Below are 21,823 nucleotides of genomic sequence, written 5' to 3'. Positions count from 1 at the left end.
CCCATAGTGCAAGCGAAGGAGATTCCACTCTTCGAGGGCGACAAACGGACGGTGTCAAGCCGCGCTGCCCGCCACGGTGAGGCGGTCTAGCAATGGACACGCTGTGTGTTGACTGGCGTAGGTAACCCCTTCTCTCAGGGGCTCTTGTCTTTCGATCACCGAGCGCATGCCATCCTGCGTGCCTGAGGAAGGGCAGCCCTTGGCGTGATCCCCAGCGGTCTCCATGGCCACGGCGCGCTGCATCGACTAGAGAAGAGAAAAGAGAGTGAATCGCGCCACTGCCGCCGCGAGGCTCATCTGCCCAGTTCGACGACGGAAATCTCCCTCGGCCGAAGGATGCATCGCATCTCAGCCGAGTGCGAAGCTCTCCGCGCAGCTACTTGCGAGGCCGCGTAGATCCTAGACCGTCGTCGCTGAGCGACTGGCGAAATCAGCGCAGCCGGCTGCCTGTCCGGCCTTGCTGCTGCGGTTGTAGACTCTTCGCGAGAGACCCGCGGACGCGCCCTCCGCCGGCCGTTTCGCAGCCTGCTCTGCAAGTTGCCCCCGCTGGTGTCATTCGCTGCATTTGAATCGAGTCTCCCCTCGTCATTCTTCGCGCCCGCGGCGGTCCCCGACGGTGTCTCCTCCTCGTCCCGTGCGGCCTGGATTCTCCTCACGAGCTCAGAATGGCAGCTCACGGAGAAGCGTCGCCTTCTCCTGCGCAGGCGGCGCCGTACTCTTCCGCCCCTTCCACGGACGCTCTCTCGCCGCCCTCACGGGTGTTGCACTTCCAAGTCGGCGGAATGCGGTGCAGAAGCTGCGCCAGGAAAATCGAGGCGACCTTGAAAGACACTTTCTCCCCACACATCGTCTCTGTAGACGTAAACGTCCTGGAGGGACGCGTGACGGTGTGCGTGGCAGACAGCCGCCCGCCGGCTGAGACCGCTTCACCCGTAAGCAGCGCTGCGCCGGACTTGGGCTCGATGCCGCCGCATCCGAACCCCCCTACACACTTTACAGTGCTCGCTGTCCACAACTCTCTCCATCTGCGGAACACATCTACAATTAGAGATCTCCATTTGTGCGCGATGTATCTAGTTACTAGAGGTGTATATATCTATCTATCTCTCTCTCTCTCTCTCTCTATATATATATATATATATGGGGCAGCAGGCCGCCGGCGTCCTTTGTTGGGCGAGCGCGCTGGCAGATGCGAGACTTCGGCAGTCTGTATGCATTCTTCACTGTTTTCTTTCGGGCTCGCTGGGCTCCCGTCCTCCACTCCGCCTGTCCCTCGCGGGGTCTCCAGGCTCCTTTTCTGGCGCGGCCACGCGGCACCCGGTGCTGCGTGTGTGAACTCTTCTCTCCGGGGGCTGTTCCTTTCTTCATCTCCATTCCTCCTGTCGCTCCTGCCCACAGACCGAGGCAGCCACGCACTCGGCTGTTGGCCGCGCCATCGAAGGGCTTGGATTCCAAGTCGCGTTGACTGACGACGCCTCGGCTTCGCCTCCGCCTTCGTGCTGCGCGTCTGCGACTCCGCTCCCCTCCCCTTCTGCCGAGTCTTCCCCCGCTGCTCTCGCGTCGCCGCCCGCCGAGGGCCTCAGCGCCCGCAGGAGTGGACCCGCATTTGAGGCCGTGCGCTTCGCCGAGTTCCGCATCCAGGGTAAGATCACTCAGCGGCAGTGCCTCGGTATGAGGTAGGGGGGGGACGTTACCCGACGTGAAGTATTCGCGTGCATGCGCAGAACACCACGCAGGCACAAAAACGGGCAGGGGGGGGGGGGGTGGGGGGGGCGGGCGGGCGCAAGTGAGCCTGCGGGCGTGTGCATGTTCATGCGCGTGCAGCGATGTCTCTCTTCTCTGTCTGTGCGTTTATGACGTTCGCGGCATGCATCCGCATTCGAACAAGTCGGCCGAGGTGAGTACACACGTCGTCGCGCCTACATTCCGAATTCGAAGAGATAAGCGTTGATAGCTGTGTGTCGCACCGCTGCGCCTTCTCAGGAATGACCTGCGCTTCGTGTGCGAGTCACATCGAGACCTACGTGAAGAAGATCCGCGGCGTTCGCGGTGTGACGGTGAATCTCGTCCTCGAAACGGCCACGGTGGAGTATCGGGCCTCGCCCTCGTTCCCCCCTGCGGTGACGGCTGACGAGATTCGACAAAAAATTGACGCACTCGGATATCGAGCGACTGTGAGTCTGGATCGCGCGATAGCGGCTGCCGCGACTTCTCCCGGCGCCTCCTCCGCGCCCGCAGACTCGTCGCCTGCCCCCCGGCGGGTTCTCGGATCGAGGCTTCACAGGAGGAGGAGCCCGAGCGGGGGGTGGCGGGGACGACTGGCTTCGATTTCTCGGAGGCCCGTGCCGCCCACTCAGCCAACGCCTCCGCGGCTCCTACGGCGACACTGCATTTGTGCCTTCGCCCCGCTTCGCTGCCGCCGCCGCAGAGCTCGCAGGCGGACGCCGACGCACTCACGTCGCGCGCCTCCTCGCCCCCTCGGCCGTTCTCTCCGCTCACCTCCTCGCTCCCCCTGCACGCGAGCGCCGAGCCCCTCCTGCATGCGGCGCTGTCTCCGCAGGTGCGCCCGCCCGGGGCGCCGATTTCTGCGGGCCTCCTCTCCCCGCTCTCGACGCCGCCGGACAACGCTGGCGTCCCTGTCCGCCTCGCCTCGTCGCCTGTCTCTGCGGCGTCTGCGCTCTGTGCGCGGCGCGCATCGGCCGCCTCGCCCTCGGCCGCCGCCTTTGCGCGCTGGCTGGAGGCGCAGCCCGGCGTCGTGTCGGTCCACACGGCGCCTGGGAAGGAGGCGACGGTGGTCGCGCGTCGTCCGCCCGCCGCCTCCAACGCCTTCGTGCCCTCCGTGTTGCCGGTGGGCTCGGCGCTGTCGCCTGCGCTGGACGCGCGAGACGGGGGGGAGGGATGGGAGTCGCAGCTGCACCTTCCCGGGGTGAAGATTGTTTACAGCCCCGAGCGCGTCGGCGCGCGCGAGCTCCTCGAGCGCGCGCGCGAAGAAGGCTGGAACGTCACGTGGGACGCCACGGGGAAGCACAAATTCGGCGACCTGCAGCAGGCGGCGCAGGAAGAACGACGCCTCACCCGACAGTTCCTCGCTGCCGCATTCCCCGCCGCCATTGTCTTCACAATGATGATGATCATCCCCATGGCCGCCTATCCCGCTTGGATGGTAGGCACGTAGAGCGGACGCTGAGAAAGAACGCGCAGAGGCCGAAGCAAGAGACGCGCCTGTATACCTTGGGGGGGGGAGGGGGGGGGGCGGTGATTTGGTCAAGTTCCAGTTCCTCACTTCAACAAATTAACCTCTTCGCTGCATCGTAGCTGCGCTGACCTCCGTCCCACGCAAATGGTAGCGTGCCGCCGCACGTTCTGTCATACGTATATGTATATCTTCATGATTATATGTTTGGTGGTGTAGTGTATGTCCACCGCCTGTGAACAAATGCGATCTACACAGGGATGGTGACGGACGGCGCGTTTTGCCTTGTATTGTGGATATAGAACCAATTGAACATCATGTATTGATACAGCAAAGATAATCAGGGTAATCTGGTATCCTTTGTGTCGGTCGCCGTTCCCGTCTTCAGAAGCCTTCTGCGGCTCTGCGCCCCTTCCGTGACTCTGTAACCCTCCTGCGTGCCTCGCGAGGCAGGGCGCTGCGGCTTTCTGGCGCGGCCGCAGCTGGTTTGTTTTCCGTTCTCTGCATAGGCTTCGTGTGCGTCCTTGACGTGGATTTCTGTGCGTTCAGTGCTCCCCAGTGCTGCCAGGGATCTCGCTGCGCCTCCTCGTCGCGCTGCTGCTGACGACGGCGGTGATGTATGGTCCAGGATGGCGCTTCCACCGCGCCGCATGGAAGGCCGCGCGCCATGGAGTCGCGAACATGAACGTGCTCGTTTCCCTCGCGACGAATATCGCGTTTCTCTACTCGCTCCTCGTCGTGCTTTTCACCATTCACGTTTCCGCGACGACGCGGTGGTCCTGCACGCTGCCGTTCTTCTCAGCGGCCTTCTCGTCCTCCTCGCTTCCCTCCCCGCGTGCGTTCCTACCGTCTCCGCTCTCTCCGCCTTCAGCCGTGCCTCTGTCGGCGTTGCCGAAGGCCTCAGACCTGCAGCTCACCCCCTCCGCCTTCTTTGCGCCGCACTGGGCTCTTGCCTCTGCCGCCGAAGGCGGTTCGCCTGCGGCTCGTCTGGAAGGCCCTGCCGGCGCCTGGTCCTCGGCGGAGGCTAGGGGGGAGGCGCGCGGGCCCGCCGGCCGAGCGGCGCATGTAGACGGGCTCGAGAAGAATTTCTTGGCTTTGGACCAGGAGGCCTTCGACGAAGAATGGGAGCTCGTCTCGCCGATTCTGCCTTCGCTCTCGCGGCGATTCTCATCCGTCTCGCGAGACCCCGCCGGGGCCTCCGACGCCGTGGAGGCCCCCAGCGCCGGAGGAGGGCGCCTTGGAGACGCACACGGAGAAGCAGCAACGGCGGATTCAACAGCGCTCCTCGGTGTTCCAGGGGAGCTCATTACGCTGTCGGTCCTCAGCTCCTTTGTCAACTTCTCTCCCTTCCAGCCGTCGTCTCCGCCTCTGCGGCCACTTCTCTTTTCTTCGCTGTCGCCCTTCGCCGCGTCCGCCGCCTCGCCTGACTCGTCCTTCTCGGGCGTCTCCACGCCGTTCTTGGAGCCTGCGCGAGCGCCGCGCTCGGCGCATGTCGCCGCGGCGCTGCCGCGAGGCGAGGAGTCGTCACGTGGAGATCCGCCGACGTTCTTCGAAGTCTCTGCGGTGCTGATTTGCGTGCTGCTGCTAGGGAAGCTCCTGGAGGGCAAGGCGAAGCGTCGCGCCTTCGCGGCGCTCGACGAGATCTCCGCCGCGCAGCCAGGGTTCGCCATCTGGGCCCCTTCCGCGTCCGCAGCGCCGCGAGCCCCCGGCGAACGAGTGGCTGTCCAGTACCAAGTCGAGGACGAAAGAGTCCTTCCTGTCGAGCTCCTCCAGCTCGGCGACGTCGTGCGCGTCCCTCCTGGCGCAGTTGTCCCGGCCGACGGAGAGAAAATCAACGCGGTACGGACACTGAGGGGGGTCTTTCAGCCCTGCTGGCGGGCCGCGGACACGAACAAGTGGTGCATACGCCTTGCGCTGCTCCAGTCAGCCTTTAGGTACCTTTGCGCGTCCTGCGATCTGCTCGCGACAGAAATCCAGCAATGCTGTTCCACGCTTGCGTGCTTTGAGTGCCCACACATTCGCTGGAGGAGTGGATAGTTACATGCGTGTCGCACTGTGGCGCCGCGAGATGTTGTGTATCTCCTCAGACGCGTGTGGAGGCCGAAACGGAGGTAGATATCTGCTTTCTGTTTGCGTCTTCGGTGCATGCGGTTTTTTATCAGGACAAATCGCTGGTCAGCGAGGCGATGCTGACCGGCGAGAGCCGCCCAGTCGCGAAGACTCAGGGCGCCTTCGTGCTGGGTGGGTCTGTCGTGGTAGGCGACCCCGGCGGCCTCAGATCGTCTCCGCCGTCACCTTCTGGGGCCTCGGGCTCTGCGACCCCGACCGCCGCGGGCGAGAGCGACGGCGCCGCGCTGCTGCTCATCCGCGTGGAGAAGCTCGGCAGCGCGAGCGCCCTGGGGCAGATTCTGCTGCTGATCAAGGAGGCGCAAAGCACCAAAACGAAGACGCAGGAGTTCGTCGACGGAATCGCTGCGTAAGTAGACGCGAATCACATCCTCTGCAGCGTGCAGTCGCGAGTCGAAGGCGCGCGGGCGCAGAGAGTGAGACAGACTCTGTGCAGCCTGGTCGCTAGCCGGCGCGCCTGGAGGCCGTGGAGCGTTTCGAAGCGCGCTGGAGTTGCTGGCGGACTGGACTGCGCCCGGCGTGAGTCCTTCGAAGGGCACAGGACAAAGACACACGCGTGCTTCAGGAGCTCTCAGCGGACGCTTCTCGGCGTGTGTCGTCTTTCGACGCGCGAGACATCAGTGCCCCGTGCTGCTGGCGCGTCTGCAGGTACTTCGTGCCCGGAGTTTTGCTCATCTCGGCCTGCACGACGGCGGTGTGGCTCGTCCTCCTTCTCGGCGGCTTTGTGGAGCCGCTGCTCCTTCACTTCGATGAAGAGACGCTGAGAACGTACCCCGTGGCTTCGCGCGTCCTCGTCGCGCTGCAGTTCGGCATCGGCGTCCTCTCCATCGCCTGCCCCTGTGCGCTAGGTACGCGAGAAAGAGAGAGACAGAGAGGCCACCTCGCTCTTGCGCTGTCAATCGTCCATTAGCTCATGTTTCCAGACGCCAGTTCGGCGAGAAACTGCGACAGTTGGAAGCTCCTTCCCCTGCTGGGGGGGAGGAGAGGGGGCGGTTCGCGGGGCGACGGATGAGGCAGCTGCACGCGCATGCAGTCGCCTGCGAGGCACGGGGAACGCTGATATTCGCCTCACTCTCGCCTGTGCTGGTGATAGGCGTGAAAGTAGACTGCCGCTGCGCTCCCTGGGGATTACAGCGACAGAGTACTTCTGTAGTCCGCTTCATCTCGTTCTGTGTTGCTGTGCAGTGATGTTTTGTGTCGGTTTCTCTCATCTCTGCGTTCTATCGCTGCCGGGTTTTGGCATAGTTCTGGCTCCTCTTTTCTCTCCGCTGCGTTCCCTTTCTCATCCTTTCTCGCCCAGCGTTCGCCGGTTGCGTTTGTGTCTTCTTCCCCCGTTTTTCGTCTTAGTTTCACTCCGGACGGCAGGCGGTACCTTCCTCCGCCCCCTGCGTCCGCTGTGGGTCGCTGTTTTGGTCATTTTTTCCCCTGACTTTTCTTTTTTATCAGGCCTCGCTGCGCCCACAGCCCTGATGGTTGGCACCGGCGTGGCGGCGCGTCAGGGCCTCCTGGTGAAGAGCGGGCAAGCCTTCGAGATGGCCACGAAGCTGAGGGCTCTGGTGCTCGACAAGACCGGCACCGTGACTGAAGGTGCGCCACGGAAACGGACTCAAACTCCCGTCGTGTCTCATTAGTCTGCCGCTGGCGGCGTGCATCGCGCGCCTCAGTTTTGCGTTCCGCGTGTGCTCTCTCAAGGAGGCTGGAACTCGCTTAAACTCGCTGTTTTTATGTCGAAGCCTTGTCACAACAGGCTCTTGTCGCGCGTGGAGAGCGCCGCGCAGGCTTCACCTTCCGCTACGTCTTTTTCTGCGTCGCTGCTGCCTCGCAGGGAAGTTCGAGGTTCGCGAAGTCGCGCTCCTGAGCTCGTCCTTCTCTGCGCTCGCGGCGCGGGCCGCAGCGTCGGACTGGCAGCGGCTTCTGGCGCCGTCGGCGCTCGCCTCGCCGTCCGTCTCCTGGTCGTCCCGCGCGGATGACGCTGGAGACTCCTTCGACCCGCCCTCTTCCACCGGCGTCGCGACCTCCCCCAGTCCCGCCGTGAGAGACCTGAGCGCCTCAGACCGCCGAGCGTGCGCGGATGGCGTCTCGCAGCCAGAAGCCCGAGGCGGAGGCGCGTGCTGCCCGTCTTCGCGGCCGTCTGCGCCTCCCTCGCCCGTCTCCTCGGCCGAGCTGCGCGACATGGTGGATGCGTTCGTGTGGATTCTGGGCGTCGCAGAGCGCCACAGCGAGCACCCGATAGCCGCGTCGCTGATGTCTTTCGTCCTCGCACGCAAAGGTCAGTTACAAAACAAAAATGAAGCCTCACACCGGTGCGCCCGAGCCACGCATCCGCGGGGGAGTCGACGGCGGGGGGGGGGGGCAAGGTGGGGGAGAGGTGAAAGGGAGGGAGGGGGGGTCGGCGTTAGTCGCATGCAACGCCGCCAACTGCGAAGCGCTCTCTCGAAGCGCCGAGAACTTCGTGCACGTCGCTGGGCGGGCACGGCCTGACCTGCTAGCGCTGTGTGCAGAGTGTTTTCAATTTCTCCGTTTTTATAGTCTCTGTTTGATTCTCTTTTTCCGCGGGGTGCATGCCGTAGAGGACGCGTTGTCAAGCAACCGGCTAACGGGTGTTGTCGAGCTCCTCTGGATTGCGGCGCACGGTCTGTGCTTCGTGTCCTCAGGCCTGCCTCCACTCTCCGCGCCCTCGTCCTTCAAAGCGCTGCCTGGGCGAGGCTTGTCGTGCCGAATCGGCGACCTAGCAGTGGAAGTCGTCTCGACAGCCGCTGCTCAAGCGAAATCGGATTCTCAGCCTTCGCCTTCGTCAGCGGGCGCTCTTGCGTCGTCCGCTTCCTCGCCCTGCTGCAGCTCAGCGTCGTCCTCGTCGTGCTGTGCAAAGGAGTCCGAGCAAGCGCCCAGCGCGCGTGGGTCGGAGGCGCGAGAGACGGTGACGGCGGAGGGAGGCTGCGACAACAGCGCGTGCGTGTGTCGTCCCTGCCGCTGCCGCGTGGGCGGCTTCAACTGTGGCTGTCTGGACCCGCAAGTCGCGGCGATGACTCCGGATTTTTTGAAATTGCAGGTACGAAAAACGGAAGGCCAAGGGTGCGCTGAGGCGTCTACCCTCCGGCTCACCCGAGGCGCTGGTTACGGGAGTACTATCAGTCCTCTTCCTCTAAATAGATCGCAGCCTCAGCGCCTGCAGATGTCTATAGACTCTCAAGCGGAGAGAAGTGAAGAGCCGCGGAAGTGCATTCACCACGAATTCGAGTTGGGCTGTCAGAGAGAGCTTCAAAACGCGAGGGTTGAAAGCGGGCATGGGCAACGGGAAAAGGCAAAGCCGACTGCGAGCGACAGAGCTCGGGGGAAGCACGACGGGGGGGGAACATGCAGCGGCGATGAGCTCAGAAGCAAGGTCGGCGAAGTCAGCCTGGCGAGCCGACGGGCATTCGATTCGCTTCCGTATCAGCGGGGCTCTGCTAAATCCAGTGCCTATGAGTGTTTTTCAAGACTATTTGGATAGGGGCCTGTTTGCGTCCCCATTCGCTCTGTTTCTGTTTTGCCTCCCTTCAGGCGTGGGCGGAGGCGGAGCAGCGTGTCGGCTCGACGGTGACGCTCCTTGTGGTGAATCAGATTTGCCTCGGTAAGACTGCCAAAAATAACACGGCTCGCAGAAGCGCGTCTCGCGCCTCTCGCCGCTGTCCTCCGTGGGGGGGAAGGGGGGGGTGCCGCAGAGGCAAGTGAGGGCGGCGGGGACGTGCGTGTGAAGGCACTGCGAGGAGGGGAGTTGCTGTGGACCTCGCATGCGTCTGTCTCTGTCTTGGCGCCTTCCTGGCGAGCCTATGCTCCTTCGCCTGCTTGCCCGTTGCGTGTTTTCAGGCGCCGTGGCTCTGCGCGACGCGATCAAGCCCGAGAGCCGCGCCGTCGTGTCCCTTCTCCAAGAGACGCTCGGCGTGGCCGTCTGGATGTGCACCGGGGACAGCCGCGCCACGGCGCTGGCGACCGCAGACGAGATTTCGCTGCCTCGTGACCGCGTCGTCGCGGAGGCCAAGCCGTCTGCAAAAGTCGACGTTGTCGCGAGGCTCCAGCGCGCCCTCGACGCGGGTGAGAGACGCGAGCGGCGAGACTCACGCTTCTGCGAGGCGGCAAAAAACCCGCCTTCGCTGCACCCTGCAAAAGTGAAGCTTTGAGACTAAACCTTCTTCACGCGGGAGGGGGGGAAGGCAAGGATGCTGGGGGGAGGAAGGGCTTGCTTTTCTTGGCGTGCTGCCTTGCGGTCGCGACGCGCTGTGGAGCTGAGAACTTTAGCTGTCTTAAATGGTCTGGTGGGGTGGGCTGTAGTGCATTCATTAATTGTCTGTATCTCATAAGCGTGTAGCGGCGCCTTTGTAATGACGTTGAGGTTGAGGCTCCGCGTCTTGGAAGAGGTCGACAGCGCCCCATCCGTGCTTCTTTGTCTGTCTCCTCTTCCCCGGGCCTTCCGCTCTCGTCTGTGTCCTTTGCGGCCCCTTTCTTGAGGCGCAAGAGTTCCGTCGGGGGCGGGTAGTCTCTGAGCGGCGTTTTGAGGCGGTTTTTTCTTTTCTCAGAGTCCCCTTCTGGTCAGCGCACGCACTTCGTGGGCATGGCGGGCGACGGCGTGAACGATGCTCCCGCCTTGGCCCACGCGGACCTGTCCATAGCGATCGGCGCCGGCGCAGATCTCGCGCTGACCGCCGCGGATGTCGTCGTCCTCAAGTCGAGGTGGGACCCGACGCATGTATGGCCCGGGCGGTCGGAAGACGGGGAAGGGGAGGGGTGGGGGAAAAGTGGAGAGACAAGACAGGTTTTGCGGCGAGGGCCGAGCGCCGCCGCGGCTTCTCGTCTGGGTTAACAGCGCTGTAGCGGCGTTGCCTCTCTGTGGCGCCTGCAGACTCACGGACGTCGTCACCTTCCTTGAGCTCTCCCGCGCAGTGCTCCTCACGATTCGCTACAGCCTCGTGTGGGCGTGCGTCTTCAACGTGGCGGGCATCCCGCTGGCCGCCGGCGCCCTGTTCGCGTACCGCGTCTTCGTGCCACCGGCCCTCGCGGGCGCCATGATGGCGCTAAGCTCGGTGCTCGTCATCTCCAACGCTCTCCTCCTCCGGTAAGTGTCCGCCGCGCACGAAGGGACGCAACTGCATTGCGTTTTGGGCTGCAAACGACAGCCAGCGGTAGGCGGGCGCCTCGTTTGCTTGTACAGGTGCATGTAGTCTCGTGGGAGCGTGCGGGTTTGCATACCATATATATATATATATATATGTATATATATGCTGGGTGCAGGAGAGCAGCCCCTGGATAGTCCAGTGCGCGTCAGGCACTTGTATATCTATCTATCAATGAATCAACCTATATATATATATATATATATATAGATTTGTGACTGTGAAGTTCGGCTTGTCTCTGATGGTGCTTCCTTTTCCACCTGTGTGCTTCTTCAGGCGATTCCGGCCGTCTCTCCGTCATGCGTCCGCTTCTCGCGCGAGAGCCCCTCCCGGGTTCTCGATGCGCGTGGCGGCTTTTTTTTCGCGCGTGTTCGTCTGTTTTTTCTGCGTCTCTGCGGGACCGCGGCGACGGCCGAGTGCATCCGAGCGGCGCCTTCGGAGCTCTTCACTCGTCCGCGGAGCCCTTCGCGGCTGAAGGAGACCTCAGACGCGGAGTCGACAGAATGGGGGTCGCGCTCGGGTCGCCCGCAGCGCAACATTTGACGTATCCGCTCGTCGGCCGCCCGCGCGAAACCGTGTGACCGCTGCGCGCAGAATCAGCTTCTCAGCATATCGAGCTACATGTGGGATGGAGGGGCGGGGGACAGGGGGGGTCGCGGCCGTGTGCAGCCATGCGGCACGTGACTGCACGCACGACTTGGCGCAGCGGCGGATGTTTTTTCAGCTGTTGGATACGCGCCTACTGGCACGTCTCTCAGGCACCTTTCGAACCCAGTGGGATACGCTTGTCGTTTGGCTGTGCAGGGAAGCTCAAGCATTTACTTAACGTGCATGCATACATACACATAAGTGTATATTTGCATGTATATTTCCTCGGTGATGCATTATGTCTGTGTATGATCTGTCAGCATGAGCCCGCGAGGGCGGCAGCAGGGTCCGGTTCGCCTCTGCCAACGTGGTGCGTTTTTTAAATTCGCCAAGACGAGGAATTTTTCTACGTCGTGCCGCGACGCGCCGCGTCCGACGCGCTCTCGAGATAACTGCGTGGTGCGGTTCCTCGACTTCATCGTTTGTGACGCGATATCGCCCGCGACAACAGGTCGAGCTTGGGGGGGCTTGTTCTTCAATTCTTCCATCATACGGGGATGCTGGTTCGACGGCAGCTGCTTCTCCGCTCGACGTCGCGTTTTTCTTTACCGAGCCCGCACGCATCAGAGTGTTGCGCGTAGTCGACTCAAACGCAGAAACGCGGCGCGGGCAGCTTCGCACTGTAAGCAGACATAGCAAATCACCTCCCAGAAACGCGGCACACTGCTAGTATAAGCATATAACGAATCCGGTAGTACGATGTACGATAGCAGCTCAGCCACCATCTAAGATGTGAGGCGCTTGTGGAATCGCGCCACCAATAATCATCAAGACGATCTTACTATATATCTAATTAATGGCGCATCCACTGACTCCCCTTCGAGTCATAAAACGTTGACGTATAGTCAATCAGTGGTAGAGAAATCCACGCTGGGCACGTGTTCACGCGTCCAGCGCCTAGTTGAGAGGCAATATCCGCCTGTCTCGTCTATCGGGGACCCAAGCGCTGCGATCGTGCCAGTAAACAACAAACTCCACTCTCCTGACGTCTCGTCTGCTTGTACGGAGACCCCTGTCCTTGATTTTAATTTTCCTGTTGTTTTACAAAATAATGGTTTCGAAGGCCAGCGTCGTGCGGCCAAGCACCGTCTCGCCGCGCGTACGAGACAGCGTGGAGTCAGAAAAGATGTTCACAGTCCACAACACCGGTCACCGTCGTCGTGAATACCCCCACGCAAACGCCTGTTCGTCATACCATCTCCGCGACTGCCGCTTGTACTATGGTGCTCATCATGCCAGCATCTAGATTGGAGCTCCTCCTGGAACAGGACCCCTTGAGCTGCAGCTCTTATCGTCCCTTTCGAGTTGCCACATCCTCTAGGCAATCGTGACATCCCTCGCTGCCTCCCGTCGCCCGTGAAGGAGGCGCTTCCTTCAGGGCAGTCGTAGGGTGTGAAGGTCTTTGTTTACTGGATCTCCATTGTTCATGATCACCATGTCTGGATCGCGAATTTGTACAGCGAAAATATCTATGTTGGAATAGTAATGTGGCAGTATTGATGTTCACCTTCTATGGTGGCGTGTGAATCGACTACTTTTCACCGTAATTTGTGACAGTATCGAGCTTTACCTTCCATGTGGGTGCCAAATACCTTTCACCGTTGTTCTCGCGCCCTCACCGCTCCCGTTCGCCTCTGCGTGTCACGAGTAGTTTCTCTGCGGCGGCACTTCAGGCCAGGCTCGCGACGGAGTCAAGCCTATAGGGGTTGGGGTCCTCTCTCTGTCTCCCTCTCTCAAGCTAATTAAGGTCGTTAGTCTAGGGTGGCGGCGCAGTCCCGGCGTCGGTTGCCTCACTTCTGCTGTCCTGCGCCGCTCGTTGTCTGTGCTGAACTCGGTGTGTTTGCTTTCGCCCTCTCGCTGAGTGAATGTGAAAGGCCTCTGCCCTGTCGAGGACTGCAGGTGAGACACGCGTCGCTCAGCGCGAAGTCAAACGAAAAACTTTGAGAAACGTCCTCTCACGTGACTTAGGCATGGCCTGTCAACGCGACGGAGCAGAAGGTTCGCGAGCTCAGGCACAGCAAAGAAATTCGCGGTGCGGCGGCCTTGCGGTTTTGGTACTAGCGGAAGGACGAAAAGCTCCTTACATGCGTAGAGGCGCGGCGGCAGCCAGCAGACAAGGCTAGCAACTGTGAGGCTCTCGAGTCACGTGACAGTCCCTCGCAGCCGCTCACCGCCTCGAGAAGCGGAAACAGACCCCCTGAGGCGAAACCTCGACAAGACGCGAGATAGTCGAGAAATTTGAGGTGGAGAGAGAAGAAAGATAGAACGCGGACGACGTGAACGCACGGGGGAGCCCACGCGAGAGGCGAAAACTGGCGGACGTGGTCCGTCTTTGCGATGAAAATTGACTCGTGAACAGTGCTCCCGGTTTTCCTCCTCGTCCGTCCTTCTCACTCGCTAATCTTCTTCCTCGCGTCTTTTTTCGGTCGTCTGTCTGTTCATGCTGTGCACGGCGGCCAAGGCAAAGCTTCCCGTTTCCGCCTCCACGTGAGGAGTCCCTGTGCACAAGTTCCATTCTGCACAGCGTTGGCGCGCTCAACTTGTGTGAATTTTTTTTGTCTGGTCATCCTTTTCACCTTCACTGCCTCCTCCGCTCTGCTTTCTCGGCTTCACCGCCTTCTTCAGACTTGTGCGCCCCTTGATTCTCGTTCTTTGGCCTCCACGTTTTTCGAGAGGCCCCACGACGCAGGGCCGCCAGCTCCCGCCCTCCTGTTGAGCACTCTTCGCTGCGGAGATTTGTCTCCTGTTTCTGCGGCCTCAGTGGCACTGATCGCTTTTTCCTGCGTCGCGGTATCTTCTGCGGTGTTCGCCCGACCGCAGACAACCTGGAGAAGGTCTTGTCTGCGCGGAGAGAGGAGCCTTCTGCGAGCTTTTCTTCCCGGGCTGGAAGTGCAAAGGACCGGAGGGGCCCAGTCTCGGGGGGTGCGCGTTGCCGGGTTCCTCTCTGCTTCTCCTCGGCGTCTGAGCTTTGCTGGCGCTTGCGCGTCGCCCTCTTCACCCGCGTGTTCGCTGTCTTCAATCGCTGTCTTCTGTCTCTTCGTCCGCGACGCCGTCGCTTCGTCCCTTTTCCGGCGTCCAACGCCCCCCGAGAGGCTGTGCTCCTATTCCGGCGTCTTCCTCGGGCTGCCGCTCAGACTGAGCCTCCTGCCTGCTCACGATGAGGGGGGGGGAGTCTTCGGGGCGGTCTGAGCGCCGGCGCGACGGCGCCGGCAGAGACGAGGCGCGCGCGCGACACGAAGAGGCTCTGCGGAGGTATGGCTACCCCGGCTCGGGGTACGGAAGCAGGGACAGCGCCTCCAGCAGCAGGAGACACCGACACTTGCACGCCTCCGGAGGCCACAGCTCGCGCCGGAGCCGAACGCCGCCCCCGTACCTCTCGCGCAGCAACTGCCGCGACCGGGAGGGCCGCGGCGGGGGAGGGGCGGAGGGCCCGTACTCGCGCGACAGGCGCCGCAGCAGAGAGCGCGAAGGCGACCCCCTCTACGACTCCAGACGCCGGGGCAGCCCGCGCGGCGACCGCAGGGACCGAGCGTACCCCTACCGCAGAGAGCGCAGACACAGCTGTGAGCCCGACAGGCGCGGCGGCCGCCGGCGCTTCGACGAAGAGCGCGGCGACTCCGCGCGCCAGCTGGAGGACCCACGGGCGAACCTGCACGCCGGCAGCGGCGCAGAAGAGGCGCAGGAGCGAAGTGTGCTGTCCGAGGCGCACAGAGCTCAGAACGACGCAGACGCAGGTACGCGATTCGGCGGAAAACGCGGCGGAAAACGCGGCGACGCGGGCTTCTCGCTTCTCTGCAGCTCTTTGCTCCTGCTGCTGGCCTGCGTCTGCCTGGCGGACTTCCACGCGAATAAGCCTGTAGGCATGGACAACTTCGTTCTATGTTTCGTGCCCCTTGCACACATGAGCAGGGGTGTGTCTGTGTCTGCGGTCGTGGGCTGGGTTGTAGGATGGATTGCTAGAATCTCCAGGTGCGCGCGGCTCAAAAGGGGACTGGACGGCGGCGGAGGGCGTGGCTGGGTGTCTGAGTCCTCTCTGCTTGGAAATCTCGGTTTTGTTGAGTCAGTCGCCTTCCTCTGGCATTGCCTGCAGGCGTCGTTTGTCTGTCATCTTCGGGCGCCGCGTCCTCTCCCCCGATCGCGCTGACCTTTTCGTCGGCCTCCGCCTCGCCGCTGCACTCTGCCTCTCTCGCCTCTGCCTCGCCCCTCGTGCTACGGCCCCGCCACGACGGCGCGGGCGCGCCGGTCTCCGGCCCTTCCTCGCCGGCGCTGTTCGCCTCTTCGGCGGGCGCGGAGGGTGGCGAGGCGCCGGGCCCTGCGCCCGCGGTCGTGCACCTGTCTCCGCCGGCGGCGGGCCCGCAAGTCTTCGCAGGGCCCGGCAGGGGCGAGTCTGTGGCGCCCGGCGAGGCCCTCCGCGGGCCCCACGACGAGGCACTGCCGCCACCCCGCAACGGCGGAGGCGACGGCAACCTGCACAGGCCTCACATCCTCGTTCCTGGTGAGGGCAACAGACTGAAGCGGAAGTTGAAGAAGGCAAGCTTATCCTACTTTTCGAAGCGACGTGGGCCGCTGCAGCGAGGCACAGAGTGGAGTGCGCTGGATAAAGAAGAAGGAGCGCGGGAAGGAGTCTCGTGCGATTTTTCCGTCTTCGGCAGCCCGCTGCTGTTTCGCATGCCCGGTTGCGCGGCTTTTTTCCTTCAGACCTCGTCTTCTCTCTGTCGGTGGATGTGTGAATCCTGCGGCGCATGCGTATCATATCTGCCTCTGTCGTGCACTAAACCCAAAAAGTAGGGCGTAGGGTCTAGCGAACGTCGCGTGTTTGTTCTTCTTCTCACCCCTGTTCCGTGGAGCTTCCGGGTGAGACGCTTCACTTGTTTTCATTTTCTGTGTTTCGCTGCGTCGTTCAGGGCACCCAGGGCCTCCGGGGCAGCCTGGCGCGCCCCTGCACGCTTTCGCAGGCCAAGTCCGCATCGCACCGCCGGCGAGTTCTTCGGCATCGTTTCCCGGTCCGCGGCTCGGAGGCGCCCCATCTCCGCACGCTGCTTTTGCTCCTACGCCTCACAACGACCGCCGTCCGTTCTTCGGCTCTCTGCCTCCGCTGGCTGGGCCTGCCCCCCACGGGGCCCCCCCGCCCCCCGGGACCCTCCCTGGAGGCCCGGGCCGGCCAGCTGGGCTCTGCCGCCTGCCGCCGTTCCAGCCTCCGCCGCCGTCCTCCTTCCCGCCGCTGTCCTCCTTCCCGCCTCCGCCTGGCGTGGCCCCGCTGCCTGCAGAGGGAGACGGCACGATGTTTTGCAACGGCGCGGTGTTCGGCCCGCGGGGCCCGCGCCCCGCGCCCCCGTCTGGCGTGCCTCCGCCGCCCTTCTTTGGGCCCGGAGACAGGCCGGGAGCGCCCCCCCAGCACTCCGGCCTCGGGGGAGGGGGGCCGCCGCGCCCCCCGGTCCACCCCGACATGGTGCGGCCGCCCCAGTGGGCTCCTGGCAGGGGAGAAGAGGGGGGGGCCGCCACAGGGCCTATGTTGCTCGACGGGCGGCGTGTCAGGGGCGCAGGGAGACAGTACGAGGGCGACCTGAGTGCGACGCCGTGGGCGGAGGAGGGCGGGCCGGAGCTCGGGGGCCTCAAGGCGGGCGCGGCGCCGGTCGTCCTGAGGCTCGCGAGCGTTCCACAGCCGCTTCTCACCCACGAGAATATGCTTTCCTTCTGCTCAATGGTGAGGCTTCAGTGCGTCGCCTCTCGCGTGCATTCCGGGGCGGATGTCTGTGTGAAGCGTGAGTCGGGCGCGGGTGCGCCTGGAAAGCAGGGGAGGCTCTTCAGTGCTCCAGCTCGCTCTCACAAGAGAGGCCGTCGGTGCCCTGTCAGCGAAAGACTTCTCTGCACTCAGGTCTCTATACGGCCGCCCACCCTCCATCGCTTATCGATCCATATATATATGTCTCTTTCTGGGTAAACATGCTTGTATGTAAGTAAGAGCTTAGCGTCTGGTGTGGTGCTGTGTGCAATGCTGTTCGGTTTGCTAGATGGGTTGTCTATTTTTGTTCTGCCCCGAAACTGCTTTTTCTTCAGTTCGGCCGTGTGGAGCACGTGGAAATCCAGCCCGGCGATCTCTCGGCGCGCGTGACGTTCAGCGACCCCGCGGCCGCGGCGGAGGCCGGCCGAAGCGCCCCCGGCGCCTTCGAGGCTCCAACGCTCGTTGTGAGTCGCAAGAAGGAGCGCGAGTTTTCAGCTGTCTCTGGAGCACTTGACTCGAAATGGAGTCAGCGGATGGGCCACTATATGGGTATACAGTATGATCTCCTTTTTATTCTTGGCATGTCTCTCCTCCGCTGGTTGGAGCTCTCCTTGTAGTGTTGACTCAAAGAACTCTGCTACAAATTAGCCTCCTGGCTTGGGGATTGAAGGGCGTCTTTTGCCGAAGTCCTGTCTCTGGCGAGGGGCGAGGACGCTGTTACACGTCTACTGCTGCCGCGGAGGAGGGAGCCGGGGCACGCGGGCAGGCGCAGCGGAAAGGGCCTTTTGATCTGGGTCTCGAGGGCCGCACGCAAGATAGGGTGGCACAAAGAAGCTATCATGTCCTCCGAACAAAGCAGGCAGTAAAAACGGCCCGACCGTCGGTAGGTGTATCGCGGCGATGCCAGTGCCGGGCACCTCACGCTACACATACATACATTTATGTCGATATGGATACGTATGATGAGGGCGTGTGGCGGGGATGCCCTAGACGGCCGGTTGGCGAGCGTGAGCGCGCGCAGGGGCTTTTCTATGTGGGGCGCGAGGCAATTCACAGCCTGCTCTGTCGCCGTCTCGAACTGGAGAGTGGCTTCGTGTATTTCGTCGCTCGCGTGCTCATTCCTCCGTGGCCTGGGTGACTCTGGTGTCTTCTCAGGTGGAAGTCATCTCGCAGCTGCACGGCTCGCTAGTTCCTCCTGCTGCGCCTCTCGCCAGTGCCCAGCCCGCTCGGGGTCCCGCTGCCCGCGAAGTCGCTCTCAACGCAGTCGTCATGCACGCGCCCGGACCAAACAAGTTCGTCTCGGCGGAGTACCTCGAGAAGAAGGTCAGTCAACCGCAACTTGGAACGAGAGGAGGAAAGGAAATCTTCCATCGGAGGAGCCCGCGGAGAGGGCAACAGGGGTCTTGAGATAAGAAAAACGCACGCGTCGGCGCACGGCGGTCATCACGGGGTCGCTTGGAAGTGTGTGGCGGGGCGGGGGCGGAGGGGTTGGGGAGTTGGAGGAAGCCAGTGGACGACGAGAAAGGGGCTGAGTGGGTCCGTTCGCGACGATGGAGAGAAGGGACGGCCTCGAGAGCCGCCGCACAGAATTCAGCGCAGAAAGGACAGGCAGGGGCGTGCTGCCGCGAGGGAGAGGGAGGCGCGCCCTCGCGTGAAAGTGCGCAGCAAGGCGCAGAGAAGGAGGCCTCAGCTCCTGAAGCGCGTCCTCTCGCTTCTTTGCCTGCCTTGCATGCGCAGAGACAGATGGAGGAACTGCAGCGAAGAAAAGAAGAGTGCGCGAAGAAGAAACAAGAGCTTCTCGGCAAACTGACTGCCAGCCTTCAGGTGGGCGTGTCGCTGTCGCAGGAGCCCCCGAGGGGGGCCGGGGGAAGGAGACACATCAAACTCCTTGAGCTGACAGCGTGGCGGCTGAAGTTTCTCTCCGCGTTGTCTCCACTGCCCTTGTACGCGGCTTGGGAAAGGGGGGGGGTACCCCTAGACTGCTTGGCGTTGTCACGAAGTCCAGGCTGCGTGTGACGCCTCCTCTGTGGAAGGCGCCGAGGCATATTCATCCGTCTAAACCCTAAACCCGTATCTGGAGTGGTCATCTCTGGTCACTCCAAGTACGATGCTCCGGACCAGACTTGCACCTGAGGAGTCGGTTTCTCTCGCTGTTGAGATGAGTGCGAACAGGAATCCATAGATTGCACCTGAAACGTAGCCGGTGTGGAGTAACCCAAGTGTGGGATGCTTTTGAACTCCAACACTTTCAGCTGTCGCGCCGCGGCCCTGGCCTTCGGCGCCTGCAAGGGGCGCTCCCCTCGCTCCTCGCGTCTGTTTTCCTTTCTGCGCAGAATGCTATTGCGCGGCTCACTGACCCACTGACTCCTGAGAGCGAACAGGGCGCTGTGAGGACGATGATCGCGTCGATAAAAGAGAAAATTGCTTTTCTCTCTTATCAAAAGGGTAGGTGCTTGCCCGTGGGCTGTGTAACGAGCGCCGGCCTTGAGTAGCCTGCGTCAGGAGCGCGCTGTTAGATCGCCAAAGTACCCACGCCTGGATTTCGAGTTCCATTCTGATGTGAGGATGTGGGGGCCTCGCGTTCGCGCTTCGCCTGCGGAACACCACTACCAGTAGTACTCGAGCAGCTCATGTGCGCTGTTCTGAAGTGGATGCGCGGATGTCTCCCTGCACGCGTCCCTGCATACGCGCCCAAACGGAGCTGCCTCCCCTCCTCGCGGTCTCTGTACAGAAGGAGAGAGAGCGAGTATCTGTCTTTCTGCGCACATCTGTGTTTTCGCTTGTGCGGGTAGCTGCGTGGATGCGTTTTATGCGTTGCTGCGTTCGCTCTGCGCGTCGGTTTTCTCAGAGGGGCGCCCCGAGGAGGAGACGCGGCTGGAGGAGAAGCTCCGCAAGCTTCAGGCCGAGGCGCTTGCGCGAGGTTTGAATCCGCGACTCGTCCTGCAGCAGGCCGCGGCGCAGAATCCCTACAAACTGGACTTCCGCACGACTTACATCAAATGCCTGGGTCCAGCCTTGGAAGACATTCGCAGTAGGTCACGCGTGCGACGCGCAGACTCAGAGGGGATGCTGAGTCGCAGCGACTTGCACCACGCGTGGCGAGCAAGCGAGAGAGAAGTTCAGCGCCTCGTGGATTCGGAGGCGGCGATAAAGAGTCGAGTCGACACGTTGCGCAGTCTCTCAGGCTCTCTCGGGCAGGGGAGAGACAGTCCTCCAGCGGTCGGCGGCGGGCGGGGCCTGAGATCTGCGTGTGTGTCTCGCAGGTTTGATGTAACCCTTGAGGCTTGTTCGCATCCGGAAGGGCTTGGCGTAGGTTGCAAGACTGGGCGCGGGAGGGTGCCAAGCCCCGGAAGGATCTGGTTGAGTTTGATTTTCAAGTTCTGCGTCCTCTTGTTCCCACGGTATCGCCTGCGCGCGTGGTGAGGGCGGGCACCGCCCGACAGGCGACAGCGAGGCGTTTCGTTTTTTTTTTTTGGTGTGTTTTCAGACTCAGATGCCTTCACCGAGTGGGTCGTCTCGCACGCCGAGCCGCTGATGGGCGACGCGATCGAGGCTGTCGTTGAAATGGAGGAAGGCGGGCGGCGCTTCGGATGTCTCAAATACATCAACCGACAATCCGCTGAACAGGTGCGCTCCACGCTGCAGCAGAGTCCCGCTCAATGAAATATCCTCGCAAAAACAGTCGTATCACCCGTGCAGTATAGCAAATATATGCATGTATATATTGATATATATATCTTATATATATATGGCGGCGTGCTCATGTGTGTTCGCTGCTACCTCTGGCTGTGAACGCGTCAGCATCTACATAGATTCGTATGAGGGCGGATTGACGCAGCTCTCGCCATCTGTAGGTGCGCGTGCATCTGTGTATGCCCCGCACTTTTTCGAATTATTTTTGCTCATTTTGCATGAAATGAGTTCTGCGTAACGGTGGCGCAGCTGTCCGTCTGTCTCTCGAGTTGCTGTGCTGCCTCTGCCCGCGCGTCGCGGGGGTTTCTGTGCGGTCTTGTTTCGTGGACTTGCGTCTTTCTCGGAGAGGCTCCGTGAGTATCTGCTGTGTCTCCTCCTCCTTCTCCGCTGGCAGGTCATGCGCAACTGCGCGTCGCTGCCGTTTCAGCTCGAGTGGATGGAGCCGCCGGCGGATCCTGACGCCGACGCGCGCGGCGCTTCCAGCGGGTTCGCGGCAGCCTCTGCAGTTCCCTTTCTGCCGTCGCTGCACGGAGGCGAGGACGACGGCTTTGTCGCAGACGGCAGAAACGCTCTGCTGCTTGAGAGCGACCTCAACACTCTCCGCCGCGAAGAAGAAGGGCGCGGAGAAGAGGCCCGCGGCGCCGTCTTTTCGTTCAACGGGGGGAGCGCACAGAGAGCGCGGCCGGGCGCGCCGAGTCGGGAGGGCACCAAGGGCTTTGATCAGCAGCCCCACAATCCACATGAAACCGAAGTCGACTACGACTTTGAGTGACCGTTACGAGGAGAAAAACTGCTTCCCACACGCCGCAAGCCCAGCCTATACTCCCCACGTGAATGTGTGCATACATATACATATATATATGCATATATGTATATGCATGTGATGTGCGTTGGTGGGCGTGTACCTGTGTGCGAAGGGAGGCCCGCGTGTGCTTTTCTCCGCGGCCGAGTTCAGTTGTTTCGCGGCGCATGCGTCCTGTGTGCGTGAGCTTGTGAATCTGTCTCGGCACGTCTTTCTCTCAACTCGCGTTTCGCGATCTTCTGCGCGGAAAGGGCGCCGACGAGGGGCGCGTCCCGTTTTTCTTCGCTTTGCTCTTTGAGCTCGTCCATTCTGAGGCTTGGTCTGCCGAGGCAGCACGCCTCTGTCTTCGTTCCCTCTGGAGGCAGGTTTCTCTCCGGATGAGATGGACAGAGACGGAGGGGCGTGCTGCGCCTTCCCCGCAAATGCGCAGTTCGCGTGCGCCTATCCAGCCTAGAAAACGTCGCAGTGCGTCTTTACGCCTGCCGCGGCTT

The 21,823-nt window shown here is 62.1% G+C and overlaps 2 protein-coding genes across 2 annotated transcripts; both read left to right on the top strand.

The window, feature by feature from the left end:
* Positions 1-665: 665 nt before the first annotated feature.
* Positions 666-10,942, top strand: BESB_013480 (uncharacterized protein; the record flags this gene model as incomplete). The annotated part of the gene is made up of 15 exons (XM_029360078.1): positions 666-932; positions 1,399-1,642; positions 1,984-2,174; positions 2,285-3,163; positions 3,743-5,032; positions 5,356-5,669; positions 5,969-6,168; positions 6,767-6,907; positions 7,146-7,589; positions 7,975-8,369; positions 8,861-8,930; positions 9,167-9,378; positions 9,876-10,027; positions 10,197-10,409; positions 10,744-10,942. 15 exons carry the CDS (start codon positions 666-668, stop codon positions 10,940-10,942), a joined length of 5,211 nt encoding a protein of 1,736 aa, XP_029216745.1.
* Positions 10,943-14,272: 3,330 nt separating this feature from the next.
* BESB_013470 (uncharacterized protein) lies at positions 14,273-21,302 on the top strand (the record flags this gene model as incomplete). The annotated part of the gene is made up of 10 exons (XM_029360077.1): positions 14,273-14,849; positions 15,206-15,610; positions 16,020-16,819; positions 17,173-17,301; positions 17,993-18,160; positions 18,575-18,661; positions 19,090-19,282; positions 19,686-19,868; positions 20,325-20,464; positions 20,925-21,302. 10 exons carry the CDS (start codon positions 14,273-14,275, stop codon positions 21,300-21,302), a joined length of 3,060 nt encoding a protein of 1,019 aa, XP_029216744.1.
* Between the last annotated feature and the right edge of the window lie 521 nt (positions 21,303-21,823).

The sequence above is a fragment of the Besnoitia besnoiti genome, chromosome IX (assembly GCF_002563875.1).
Source record: "Besnoitia besnoiti strain Bb-Ger1 chromosome IX, whole genome shotgun sequence".
In the NCBI taxonomy this organism is placed as follows: Eukaryota; Apicomplexa; class Conoidasida; order Eucoccidiorida; family Sarcocystidae; genus Besnoitia; species Besnoitia besnoiti.
Note: the sequence above shows the minus strand (reverse complement) of the source record. Positions and strands in the feature narration are given on the sequence as shown.